Consider the following 14,820-nt stretch of genomic DNA (forward strand, 5'->3'; position numbering starts at 1 on the left):
GCTGTATAGTTGTGTTGCATCCTTGACATGTATAATGGGGTTTCTATAAGTTCTTGTTTGTTAGGGGAATTATCTGTTGCCTTATTAGACCCATCTTCCGCATTCTACTATTTTGTTTTTTCTGAATAAACAAAACAAACCATGCAAACTCTGGAAAATGTAGCTCTAGAGAAATGAATATGAGCATAGTTCTACCCCAGCTGGCTTCTTTTCTTTCCTTTTTTCTTTTTTTTTTTTTTTCTTTTTTTTTATATCAAATCACTGAGTAAATCATGCTCCCCCAGGGGAAGTTTTGCCCCAGCTTAGGACCCATCTATCTATCTATCTATCTATCTATCTATCTATCTATCTATCTATCTATCTGTCTATCTATCCATTTATCTATCTATCTGTCTATCTATCTATATCCTATTTGATGTGTACTGTAGGTGGGTGAGGTGCAGAGAGTAAAACCACTGATCAACACACACGTTCCCCTATTTCTAGTGACTGGAGTTTACAGTGAAATTTAACTAATCCTCGTTTAAAGAGGGGTGGGTGTCCAGTGGAGGTCCCTGGGCCGCAGTTTGGGAACCGCTGTCCTGACCGACCTCGAGTCTCCTCTCTCCGGCAGCTCGGTCTCCGGCTCCGCCTCTCTCAGCACCAACACCCGACCGACTCCCTTGCCTGCCTGCCACCACCCCAAAGCCCCTTCCAGCTCCAGCCTGTCCTTCCCCCTCCCCTAGCCGGACTCCATACTGCTGTCCCAACGAGAACCCACCGTTCCCAAGCCAAATTCCCTCCTAATTTTGCCGGACGAAAACAAAAAGAACTGTGCTAACTTGAAAAGAAGTGTAGACAGGAGTTATATCGGAGAAGTTTTTCTTCTCTCCCCCCAGTTTTTGGCCCCGCGGCGGGGCAAGATATAAAGGGCAGGCCGGGGGGGAAAGGAGACCGTATGATGTGGATCTGGTACCTCTTGCTTGGTTCGGGGTCAGGCTCAAGCACGGTTGGTAAGTTTCTGGGCTTCTTTTTTTTTTTAAACCTCACGAAAACTAATGTATCCGCCACGGCGCAGACACGCTTTTGGGGGGAAACAATGTAAAATCTTTTGAAGTGTGCGCTGTGTCGGTACCCCGTTCAAATCCTGTTGTCGATGTGCATGCTGTCCCAACTCAACTAGGGCAACGTAGACGGGAAAGAAAAAGTTATCCAACGTCCATTTCCATCGGAGCAGGAATGTTTGTTTGTTTGTTTTTTTCCTTGTCTGCAAATTCAGCTCAGCGGCAGCGGGCTCCCGTTTCAGAGTTTTTCGTCCATGTCGAAAGCATTGAACTGGGTGTACCCTGCACTTCTGAGCGTGAATACATTTTTTTTTGCTGCTACATTTTGGCAATAACACAGACACTCGCTACATCACAGGCATGCACTGCAAGATGGTGTTTTCCTGAGATGGGGGTCACTCTCTGCCAGGCTGGGTTATGACCAAGAGGTTGTTGACAGGGCAGCGTTGACAAGTCAATCTGTCCCCCCGTGCTCCTCCATGGCAGCTGGGGCCCAGTGTAAGGGGCCACATGCTGCAGGAGCTCTGCCTCAGTTTACACTTAGGACAGGCAGTTGGCACATACTTGGTGTTAGCCGTCACTGTAGTACTGAGCATGGTATTCTAATCTTTGACATCTATCCGCTGGTTATTACAGCAGGCTGATATACTGCCATTTTTACCCTCTAGGCTACATTTCAGTGGTGGCTTTATAGTGAAATTTGCATTCATGTGCGCCCACAATCTGTGATATAGTGGCAGATAAAAAGTTGTATAAACAATGACTCTGTCATGAACATAATGTGGGAAAAGAAAACACCAATTTAAAGAAAAGTCAGCCCAGAAAAGTTCTGACGTATGCTTTTTAAAGAGCGATTTCTCACATAACTTTAAGCCTCTACACTTATATGAGTGAAGATTTTCATCCTGCAAATGTGGACACTAAACTCTACACTGCAAATATGGTAAAGTGCTTTTAACAGGGGTGACCCTCCAATAAATCTACTGCACAGGTTCATACTGTGTAGGATTCTCTAACACAGTTATGTAATGCATATTTGTTATGATTCAGTGAGGGGAAAAAAGACTGTTATGTTTATCCTGGAACCTGGGAATATCAAAATTTACCATCAAAGCACTCAGAGATACCAATTTTCATGCTCCAGCCCAGAGTCACATGTATTGACGTGCATTGTAATGTGCTTAACAACAGAGTTTTGCAGGTGTATCACAAAGCTACGAAGCTGTGCACTGCTGCTGCTGCCATACCCTTTTATTTTGGAATGTGCCTCAAAAGGCTCTTTTACTCGTGTCTCACCAAATACAAGACATCTCAAATACATGTCAAATTTCAGACTGAATACTAAAAAAATGTAGTTTGGGCCTGCCTGGCTTATGATTACATTTTGTCACAAACTGGGAGTGAAAGTACAAATGTGAATATCATTTTATGCGCCTGATAAAAGAGGTTTACTGAAGGCTGATAGCGTAAACACCTCTGTGCCCCAGCGTCGTTTGAGTTCCTCTACCGGATGTCCTGTAGTGGAACAAAGGTGGACCTGTGATTGATGTCACTAGATTTCTCCCATAATGCTACTGTGGTTTGTTTTGTATCTCATTGCTACCAAGCTGCCAGCTTGGCTGTAGTTTTGAATAAACAAATGGCACCTTCAGTGTTGAATTATAGCCTGATCAAGGTCACAGTGATGCCATATGATAGAGTCCAGACCTCCTTAACACTCGCAGACAGTCAGATATTGATTGCATAGTCCTACAGGGAAAGTCAAACACGTCTCTAATAGTAAATCTGTCTGTTTCAAATGGTCGCTATAGATTGTATTCATGTGTGTCAGTCTACAGAGACCATTAAAAGTCTCTAAGTTACTTCTTGACCTGGCCTGTGTCTCTGGTGCTGCTGTTGTCTGTTGGCTCGGTCAGTACACTGATCTCATTGTAATGCACCTTGCTGTATACCGTAGCTGTGCTCCTGTATTTGCATGTCTGTATGTGTATGCACCTTGCATACAGGGCAGCCAATATTATCCTAGTGCAGCTACACCGGCACAGCTCAATATTCTGTATATTCTATACACCAGTGTAGAATGTACAGGGTATACAGTATATACAGATCACAGTTTGATTTGGCACAGTATGTTGTGGATAGCTGAACATGTGCAGCATACATTTCAAAATACTTAAATAATACATTTCTAAAACTTTGGGCCTTGAGGAAAACTCTGGTCAAACAACCCAGCTCTTTTACAGATATCTGTAGGATGTTGTTTGTCTGTAATATAATCATATTGTTATGTGCAGATATACGTCTTTATATGTCTGTGCTTATATGTGTTTCTGTTTGAATGCACAGAATGGTAATGGAAACAGTTTCTGTGTATTTACTTGTACTAAAAGGCAGGGGTACATTTAGCTTGTTTCCCTGTGTTAAAGCTCAACATTATCATTTTATTGGAGCAATTATATAATGACAAATGCTTACTAAATTAAATGACCTGTAACTGCTCTGTATTTGTTTGTTTTGGGGTAAGCAATAAGGCAAAATAATAAATGTTCTTTTCATTTTCTGTAGCAGTTAGGGGAAACAGTTCTCTCAGTGGTGTTGGCAGGGGGGGGCAGCCGCTGAATAAGTGTCAGCAAATTACTGATATTTACTTTAAACACTTGTATTAATAGCCTCCCATTACTATTTTCTACCATTCATAAATAAGTAAGGTCACAGAGCTCCCGAAGCCCATGTCTTGCTTCACTGAAGAATTTTGAATGAAACCCTGGTGCTTTATATGCGGCTGCTACGCTCACCTAGTGGAGCGAAACAGGAGTTCGTTTTCCCATATACCACCATATTATCTGCAGCAAAAAAAAAAAAAAAAAAAAAACTATGAAAGCTAAAACGGGTAGCAGACAATTTAGAGAACCTCTACATCACGTCATGTATGTAAAGCGGTCGTACCATGCATACTGTCGCCTCCGCAGTGGCTCAGTTAGCAAACTGACATAGCCATGCTCCAATATCTCCTCAATCAAGATTAATGTGTTCCATTACCCGCTGCGTGCTACCAAGCCGCACATAGGACAGGTGGTAGGATATTTTCATTCATAACCGCCGACAGACTGCGGGGGTCATTTCTCACACTGAATTGGGAAGCAGAATCACATTGTCCCCTGCGTATATTGTGCTATGTATTTCTGTACTGTAGCTTCAAAGGGCCAGGCCACTCAATAGGCTGCTATCTTTGAGTGTCTTTGGCGAGAGAGAGAGAGAGAGAGAGACGAAGAGAGCGAGTGAGATGTTGTGTTTTTTTGCCCTGGCGAATATTGATGATATGCTTCCAATCATAGTCTTACTGTGAGACTGCCGGGGATTAGGAAGGGCCAGTGTGTCTCTGCGAGGCAGCTCCAGTTCCCAGAGTTGTTAAACAAAGCCACATGACCAGAGTCATGTTTCAGACTTTGGTAACAGCACGGCAGGAACTGAGCACATTTTGTGTGGTTTCTTAGTGCTGCCCCGAAAGTGGACCGTCAAACCGTCAGTCATAGGCCTCCACAGTCGACTCAGAAAGTGGAGATGAAGAGTCATGATTTTTTAAATTATTTGTTTGATAGTTACTTAGCATTGTAATATGACGATAAAACAAGCCACATTCTCCTAAAAATGTACTGGGAATGTATTGCTATAGGGAATGGAAAAATATTAAAGGAATACTGCAACAGTTTTCTGACTTACCCAGACTCAGACAAGAATATCATTTTCACCTCTGTACGTCCAGTGGTTTGGTTCCTATGAGTAGCTGTTCATGTTAGCTTAGCATAAAGACTTGAAGTCTATGGGAGTCAGTAGCCTAACCTAGTCAAAGTGAAAAAAGTAACCTTACATCAACTTATTTACACAGTGTGTCATGTATTTAAAATGCATGTCTTTTTATTTAAAAAAAAAAAAAAAAAAAAAATTCTCTAGGAGAAATTCATTTGTGCTGGATCACTCTATACCTTCAGTGGTGCACAGATCACTGCAATAGAAAGAGGGATAAAGGTGTTCAGACTTATAGTTCTACCATCTAATGTCTCCTAAAACGCCTCTTGATTTAAAAAAAAAAAAAAAAACCTTTCTAAGACGTGCATTTCAGATACACATGATAGACTGTGTAAATAAGACAACTTAAACATTTTCTTAGGTTTATTTTTTCACTTTGACGGAGCTAGGCGAGTGACTCCCATAGACTTCAAGTCTTTTTGCTAAGCTAACACAAAATGCTACCCATAGGAACCGAACCACCGGACGTACTGTGGTGAAAATAGTATCAAATATCTTTTCTCAGTCTGGGTCAGTCGGGAAAAGTGTATTTTGCCCAAAACATTGGAGTATTCCTTTACGTTTTTATGTCGGGGCGTGAGGGGAATAGTCAACTTGTCAAATTGAAAGGCTGATTCTGAGTCGACTGTGGAAATTGTGAGTTATGTACAGCCCGAGTGGATCCCGTCTCCCATCGGTGAAGACTGCATGTACGTCACATTTAGTTTTCAGCGTTTTGGCAAAATTGCGTGTACATTTTTTCCAGTTGGAAAGTTGTCCACTGAGTGTAAACTGTAGTTGTTTTTCTCTCTCTACCTCAGACGTAGGTTTTGTGTCCATCCTCCTTGAGTATCTCTGATCTATAAGTCATGCTGCTGAATGTTTCATGGACCTGGGATATGCACGTGGAAGGAGATAGAGAGAAACAGAGGAGTAAAATGTACTGGAAAAAAAGTTTGAACAAAGAGTTAGTTAGACAGCTCATTACATATTGATTTGGGATTGATCTTACCTAATTTGCCATGCAGTGAAGCCAAGGCTGTGTTAATCCTTGGCTGTTGCCTTATATTGATCCACCATGTCTTCAGATGCCAAGATCAAAACGTCTCTCGGATGAATGTGATAGTTTATTGAAGAGGGGTTGTTGTTAAAATACTAACCACCAGATTTTACAAGTTGTATTTCAGTGATTTGCCGGCATACAAATGTACAACAGTCTTGCTGTCTATCAAATTGCAGATTTCTTGCCCAATGTTTTTCGCTAGCCCACTGTACACCATGTGTTGTTACTCCCAGTGGTGTTAATCTCTCGGACAGTTAGTGCTAGACTGATTTCAACTGTCTACAGTCTCTTGAAATAGTAAGTTGAGATATGGGGTGAGGGGCTTAGTTGCAAACTGAGGCCCAAGCGGTGAATCATTCTTTGTTTTGACACAGAATGCTGCAGTCTTTTCATATTTTTGTTGCAATACTCAAACACACACTGCACGCATAGTTGTGAGCCAAGCCTTAGGAGCAATGCAGTGAAGAAATCAGATTTACCTACAGCAGCTTTTCATATTGAATCTTGAAATTGGCTAGCGTGGTCTCCAGACCTCATGAATCACCCTGTAATTTACCGGGGTCTGGTCATTCTCATCATGAGATGATTTACCCAAGTCAGTGCCTGTGCCACATCAGGCAATCAGAGTAAGTTAATGGATTGCATAAGCAGGCAACGCTGCAACAACAGGAACTTTTAGACTGGCTAATGGTTCATCTTTTAATTTAACAATGCCATAGCATTTCTCGAGAACAGAAGAAATTGCTGAATCTAGCTTGCTGTCAGTAACATCGCATCTCTTCATCGCCGCTGTCATCTTTGTTTGCTTCTCTGACTTGAAGGCATTATCAAATCATTTATTGACCAGCCAATCAGGCATTGTGCATGATTCCAGTCAAATTAAACCCAAGGAGCGAGAGCAGTTCCAGACCTCAGGAATTGCCACATAATTAAAAAATGTTGGAGTGACAATTCACGAGGGCCACATCCTGGCAAGCAATTGGCAAGACTGTAAGGGGAGCCGTGCAGTTTTTCTGCAAGAAGTGGTGTCCCATAACCCATTTGCCCATTCAGGAAAAATAACAGGAAGTCCAGGGCACTTACATCCTACTCCCTTTTAAGCTGCAGTATAAAGGGAGGGGCAGTGCAACTTTAATACAGACATACCAACTCGAGTGCTTACATAGCTCATTTACTCAGCTTTGCCCTACCCATCACCTTGTTTTCCCCACTTCTGTCCTCATCCTTGGTCCATTTCCCTCTGTGCGAAGAGAACAACCTACTGTATGAATCCCCTGTGCTGCTTTGCCCGCTGTCAGAGAGGGAATGGGCCCTGGCTGCCAGACAGCTGGCTCCTCTGTTGTCCCCTGTGATCAGGAGTCATTTGCAGTGCTGTGTCACACAGCCACCGTGGCAGCCAGTGTGGACACCGACAGGCTATTTTGGACTGCAATTCCAGCATCCCTCTGTCAGTCCAAACAAACACTCCACCTTAAAGGTCAACAAAAACCCAGAGAGAAACGGAGAGAACAGGGCAATTGAGCCTCTGTTTGTTTGCAGACCTGAGTGAAAATATATGTGGTTTGCGTGTTGTGCTCAATGCATCCCTCAAGATCCTAAAATATATATACATCCTTGAAAAAGGTTGCTCCACGTTGAAGAAAAATCAAGCACTCAAGAGAATTCGATTCAACTACTCAAAGTACACCGGGTGCACAAAATATTCAGGACATTTACTTTTTTGCGTGAAGTATACTGATGAGGTTGAATCCAGGTAAAAGCCGTCATCCATTGTAGATTTCTCTCATTAAATCTAGAGCCATCACAAAGGAGGAGATATAGATAAAAAGAAGCAGATGAGCTAAAGAGGGATTTTGAAGGTTTTAGACAGTTGTGGATTGTGAAATAGGAGCTGCAACTCAATATCAGGAAAAGGTTCTCATATTTTATACATTCAGTGAATTTTGAACTATTGTTTTTTTGCTGTTTGGTTTCCATTTCATGGCTAAGCAAATGCATTAGGAGGTTCAATACATCAGCTGCCAAAACGTCTGCTGTGGTGATTGCTGCACTAAACTTTGTTGTGGACATTCCTTTGGCTACATGCATAATCGTTTGTTGTCATGCAACTCTGGCAGTTTCATCGTTCCAGTGAATAGCTCGGCTCCATCCACCAGCTTTGGATGCTTCAATTTTCCAAACGTCTAATCATAACTAGTGTTTTTTTTTTTTTTTTTTTTTTTTTTTAAACTAGACACAGTTTCTTGATTGCAATCATGCAAAATATTTGCTTTATTTATTTATTTGCTTGACTGCCATGTGTGCTTACATGAGCCTTCTGGGCCATGTGTGAGAAATTGATAAATGTGCAGATGGTCTGAATAGCATTGTACATAAACTGCAGTGGCATTGCTAATACAGTTCATCTGTGGTAATTGATGAGGCTCCAGGGACATGGATACAAAGTTTTCGTCCCGATATCACAATGGCATAAGGTTATTTAATGGGTCATGGGTGAATTTTAAGTGTGAGACTCACATTTAGGAAACAAGGCATTTGCTGAAATAAAACTTGCAATTATAATGTAGGTGTCCTGGAGTGTGAAATTTCAGCGCTGATTTGCTTCAGTTAAACTGCATTGAGTTTCCCCTTCCGTTATCATATATCAGAAAGTGTGTGTTATTGATGATGATCTGACGCCTTCTTTTATTGGCTAGAATATGAGTATCGCATGTCCCATTCGTGCCATGGGAATGTTTGCATAACACAAGCTCCCTTATTGCAAGAGCTTAATCCTGTGTAAGTGAATGTGAATGGCCTGGCATGGCTAAATGAGAGAGCAAGCCAGCTGAAACATCAGGTGATCTGATGTGTACCTCTCCCCATTTGGGAAAAGAAAATAGGGAGAGATGTGATCCTACTCTCTTTTTGTACTACGCTGACATTTAGTTGATGGTGCCAAAGGAATTCTCTTCACCTATTATTATGTGCTCACTTGAACGGGTTCGCTTTTGATTTAGCAACCTCTCGGGTGAAATTCCAATCTAGGGACGAAAAAAGCTATTATGCACTTGATGTTACTCCTCTAGGCGAGTGCATAAATGAACAAATAAGATCAATCTCAATTCAGCTGACTAGAAATAATTGCCTATTTGTCACAATTAATCTCAGTGCTTTGACTTAAGACCCCATGATATTGATATTGAATTTCCCATTATTCCATACCTGAAAACCTGCTCATTAAATGCAGTTGAATTCAAAGAATTGCTCTTTTTCTTTCTCCATAATAGATGATGAAAAAGTGTCAAGGCAGCCACGGATAATTTCTCTGTCTGTTTGAGGGAGGAGAGGTGAATTGATCCAAGGCTAGAGGAAAATGTGTGGTGAAGGAGACGTTGTTCCACTCCTGTAGTATTCTAGATATGGCTTAACCCCTTAAGCTGTGCCCCTACCCCAACATGCACCAATGCAACACTTTATGCCTTCTCCCTATCTCTTTGTTTCCCCCCCTCTTGTTCTCTTTCTTCTCCAGCGGAGACGATGCGCCTGAATGAGTGCATGTGTGTGTTTGTGTATGTGTAAGGTGCAGTGTGTGTGTGTGCGTAATATGTGTAAAGGGTAATCCTTGCTTGGACAGGGACCAGGAGAGGCGAGGCGTTCATCTTCACAGGAACTAATCACCCAATCCCGCCTGCTGTTTACAGAGGCAGCCTCGCCAGCCCAAATCAAATGCAAAGCCCATGTTAATTGCCTTAATGCTGCTTCCCTGTCAACCATGGCTTGGCATCAGTCCCCAGCACTAGGCCACAAAATTAATTCTTTTCACTCGTTCAGTGATTTCCTTGAGGAGCAGAAGCCCCTTTTTACCCTTTGGTATTTTGAATCAGGGAGAGCAGAACAGAGCAATAGGAGGGCAAGTGGAAGTGGAGGTGGGTTGACTGTGGTCGGGGAGAGAGGGCAGGAAGTTCAGGCCCGGCTTTGGTCATTACTGGGGCAGAACTATTAGTCTTGCAGGGGGCTAGTGTGTCAGAGATGGTAATTGAGTTCGTCTCTGTGCAGCGTGCTCTAATGAGAAGCTGCAGGCCTAAGATTTGACTCATTTCTTATGCCCAGGATGATGTGTCAGCCTCGCTGTCCTCCGCCTAATGACTCCAGATACTTAATGAAGGATTGGTGGGATTTCCAACTTGGTTAGAGCTTTGTATTAATATACTGCAAGGGTTAGGGCACTCTGGAGACCTGTGTAGTGACATTCAAAGGCTTCTATTGTCTTGACACCACACTGTTTGAGCGCTCAGAGGCAGCAAGTAGTGGTGTGTTTTATTTATATTGTTTTGCCCATGCATTTTCTGTGTAGGCTTGTTTAATGCGTTCTTTAAAAAAATAGGCTCTAGAAGAGATTTTGGCTTGTGTTTTGCTGTCACATGGTTGAAATAATCTACTCTTGCCATGTAGATTTCCAATTAAATGGATAAAGGGTTGCAAGACAATTAGGTTGACAGACAGTCGCTGCTGTTTATGAGAGATCAGCTAAAAAAAGATCTAGTATTTCTCATGCATATGCAACAAGGAATGCACTAACCATAATCTATCTTTCAACTCACAACAAACTGTTTGAAATGAAATTGCTTGTTTGGAGTAATTAAATATTAAATAAACCTATTTAGCTTAATTACTGTGGCTAATTATTCATCATACTTGGACTATTCTAGGATGAAGCTGTTATAGAAACCAAAGTGGCAGGCTTCAGTATGTAAAATAATTATGTAAAAGTAATGCAGATATGCTTATTTGCCCGGTCGCCATGTTCATCTGTGTAGCAGTGTCGCATCTTCAGACTACACTGAGATTAATCTTAATGGCGCAGCTGAAAGTGACATTTCTGAGTTGAATTATAAACACTTTTTCTGGAAAATGAGCACACATTTATTTTAATGATTGGGCCATATGCTTGATGGATGAATATGTGGAACTGCAGATCCTTTGACGAGGTGGCTTGGTCCAGGCAGCGCCAGATAGGTTTGAAAATGTCTTGTACAGAAACTAGTCAAGCTGGTAAACATCACATTTCACCCTCATGTGATTTTCATCTCCATCGTGTCCGCTATGGGTCAGGAGCTCATCTGTCCTGAAGGAACGGCACAGCAGCTGATTATGATGGATTATGATAGATTCCTCCTTGACTGACCTCTGCAGCCGTTCACACACTCTTCACTGCACTCGTACACACAATCACACCCACACCCACACTTAGACACACCTTCATAATGTACGCAAGCGCACACACACACCCACACACACACACAAATTTATGTAAACTCGTGGTCAGACATACTGTACAACCAGACACACTAGGGATCTTATGATACCAATACCTGTCAAACTTGATGAGTATCGACACCTGATTCAATAGAAGAAGATAAATCCCATTAGGACACACTGAACATTAACAAGTGAACAGAAATGGTTTAAGGATTTAAACATATAGGTTACATTAGAATAAAAACAAAGTTACAAGTGCAACATTGGCCTGTAGCCCAACAAAATACTAATATCAAAACACAAGAACTGTATGAAATGTCCTTCTGCTTTTATACAGTTCTTTTCTAGTCTACTGACCACTCAAAGCACTTCGCCTCACATTCACACACTGATGGCATAGCTGCCCTGCAAGGTGGCAATCTGCCCATCAGTAGCGGTTAGGGGTTCAGTGTCTTGCTCAAGGACACTGTGACACACTCTGGGGATCGAACCAGGAGCCATCTGATTACCAGATGACCAGCTTTAAGTCCAGATCCACACCGGCTTGTAAGGCTACAGAATAAAGAATAAAAACTATGAGTGAAATATGGAGTTGCATGTAGAAATACTAAAAATGAGTGTTGGTATCGTTTTCAAAATTTTGGTATTGATTTGGTACCTGAGTATGAATTCCCATGGCATCCCAGGTACACATATGTCACATGCACACACAAAAACAGCAGCACAAGACCATGCAGGGCAACTACTGCTGTGTCCCCTCTCACTGTTGTATTTGCAGGTTTGCTCAGCTCCGTACCAGAGAGAACATCTTGAACCAAACCTAATTAACCAGCTCCAAAGTCACATGAGAACAAATAAACCCACTCAGGAAAAAAAAAAAGAGGTGGAAAAAAAATAAGCTAATGCTCTAAAACAGGGCCCAAAATGGGAGCTGTTTTCAGAGCGGCCCATTTGTTTTCATTTGGTCTGGTGTCTTTACCGGTGTCTGTACCGGCGTCCCCCCCTCCAGGCACACACACACACACATGCACACACACACACACCCTCCCACCCTTGTTCCATTACCACAGATGGTACTGGTGTTGCGGTAGTGAAGAGAAATGAGGTGGACGGTGTTGCTCACTGGCGCAGACTGATGCACGTTCACTCACCCGGCCAACGCGCCAGTCTCCGCTTTTTCCTGCATCCGAACGTGACAGGCCGCCAGAAACAGTGGCTCAAATGGACGGATGTAAGGATCGATGGTGAGATTGGACTGAGTGGCAGAAGCGGGATAGAGGTAGAGGTTGCAGGGCAGTGGACTGTGGACATGAGTCTGCATAGAAACATAAGCTGTATCGCCACTCGGAGCCATACGGCATTATCACAGCATTATGTATTATGTACTGAGGCTCAGTTTGGTATGAGGTGGAGAGACGGGAGCCTTGACATGTTTTGATAATGCAGTGAGTGCATGAGGAGAGAGGCAAATGGGTTGAGTGGTCTTTCATAACACGTGCCCTGTGAGAGTATGATAATCTCTCTCAGTGCAGGAAGAGTTTCCTTTTTAGCCATTACCATGACAACAAAAAGGTGTAAGCGTGTGTATGAGAGACTATAGTATCGAGGGGTAATGTAGCTGATCTCTCAAAGGGAAGGTGAAACCTGATGAAGCAGCCTCACCAGGCAGAGGAGAATTAAGTGGCAGTGAGGAGACACAAGGGGAGCCGTCAACTCTCTGAGCATGTCGAGATGTATTTCAGCGCGCACAAATATGAGCGCACACGCTGGGAATAATGAGCATGCACACACACATTCACTCACTCATATAAACAAACACACCCAAAGTGCCAACAAATTAACATCTCCCATGCATCCAATTTCTACCATATTAACACCTGCACCTGCTTGACTGGAGAGTTGAACAAAAAAGAGTGAGAGAGAGAATTTTTAGATTTTCCCACGCTGCAAATTCAGCGCCCTGGCGGTAATTACTGGTGAGGGAAAATTGGTCATCTAGTAGACCCATGACCTTTCTCATTATAGTTCATGTCTGTGCCTGTCACACTGCTTCTTTGTCTTAGTTGGTCTTTCTGCAGATAGCACATAGACTGGAATCTTATTGGAATGACCTTTAGTTACAACATTAGGCGCTATTTCATACATAGTCTACCTTTTAAACAAAGGCCCTCCATTTGACTTATTACCATTTTGACTCATTACCATTCGGTTGAGTAGATATTATATTATGCAGCGAGATAGAGTGAGGAGAGAGACGTAGCAAAAGAGACAGAGAATAGACAAGGACTGCTGGCACATTTCCCCTCATCTGCATTCTGTTGAAATACACATTTCCATTGTAATGCCCCCTCCATTTCGCCTTTACCCCCGCTCTCCTTAATGTAGTGTCTCTATCTCACCTCGCTTTGTTTCCTCTTCCTCTCACCTTGTGCTCTCTTTTTCTCTTCCTCTATCTCTGCCTTTGCCCCGGTGTGTTTGGCAGATATAGTTCATTTCCACTTCTTTTCAGCTCCTGCAGTGACTCCATGGCCCGGCTACACAATTAGGAGCTCATTAACCACTAATACACAGACAAGAAGATAGACAAAGAGAGCTGGTGCCTTTTTTGTTGTCTGCTCTCCACTTCCCCTTTCTCTCTGTCTCTCCCCAGGCACTTTTTAAGCAAAAAAGGGTGCAATTTCTCTTCCTCCTCCTCCTCGCTCCTCTCATCATAGCCTCTGCCACAGTACATCTTCTCCATGGTGCATAATGAGTCTGCGTGTGCTAAGGAGTAGTAATAGCTCCGTTTCCATCTCTTAAGCATTGTTTTTATGAAGGTAAATTTACTTTCAGCGCCTGTGGTGTTAAGATGTGTCCATGGCATTTAAATGTCTGCATGTCATTTTCCAGCTCATTTAGCAGCCAGAGAGCTTACCTGCATTGCAAAGCCTGTCCCCCACCTTGTGTGTAACTACAAACTTCTTTTCTTTTTTAAGACTTCCATTCCCTCATTGGCAGCAGAGATGAAGCCATAACTTGTGCCCGTCATGTTCAGAGCCCGGGCTGTATGGGCGAATGCAAACTGTTGCAGGTGTCGTGTTAGGTCCACACCGGCAGCCATCCCACTGTGCCACAACTTTAATCTTTCCTGACTATTTTTGCTGGTGCTGTCGAAATGCCAGGGGTTTCATGGCACAGCGGTTGGTTGAAGGGTTGCGTGCTGTTTACCGATGCGTTCTGGGGCAGACGACCGTGTGATGGAGGAGACATGGGGGAGTGGTGACATTTAGTTTTGTGTCAGTTACAGGCCAAGGTGAGGAATCAGAATTAATAGGATGGATGTGTTTGACAGGGGAGGCTTCCTCCTTGGGACTGATGGGGAATGCAAACCCATAAAGAGGTCATTTGTCTAGTTTGCCTCCCATATACGCGCGTGTGAGCATGTCTCTGTGGCCATACCGTGCTTGTGCATTTTAATTCAGTGCACATCAGTCTATTTTTGTGCCTCTGTGCGTCAAAGAATGGTACTTCTTTGTGTAAATTTGAGTGGTGTGTCGATTGCTCCCAGTGCCTACACCTTAATCTCATTTTAGTCATCATCCTCCTCCTCATCCTGTCCCCTCCACCCCCCCACCACCACCTCCATCAACTCCTCCTTTCTATGAAGGTAATCCCAAGGTGATGTTAATAGGCTGGGATGCTGTTGAA

The 14,820-nt window shown here is 42.9% G+C and overlaps 1 protein-coding gene across 2 annotated transcripts in view; it reads left to right on the plus strand.

Annotated features, from left to right (window-relative positions):
- Nucleotides 1–571: 571 nt before the first annotated feature.
- The window catches only part of ldlrad3 (low density lipoprotein receptor class A domain containing 3), a 76,520-nt gene continuing 62,271 nt past the window's right edge, over nt 572–14,820 (plus strand). For both annotated transcript variants that reach the window (XM_030054610.1, XM_030054611.1), the window contains exon 1: nt 572–992. In XM_030054610.1, coding sequence (XP_029910470.1) covers nt 938–992 — 55 coding nt within the window. In that variant the 5' untranslated portion in view covers nt 572–937. The remainder of the gene's footprint in view (nt 993–14,820) is intronic.

The sequence above is a fragment of the Myripristis murdjan genome, chromosome 6, assembly GCF_902150065.1.
Source record: "Myripristis murdjan chromosome 6, fMyrMur1.1, whole genome shotgun sequence".
In the NCBI taxonomy this organism is placed as follows: Eukaryota; Metazoa; Chordata; class Actinopteri; order Holocentriformes; family Holocentridae; genus Myripristis; species Myripristis murdjan.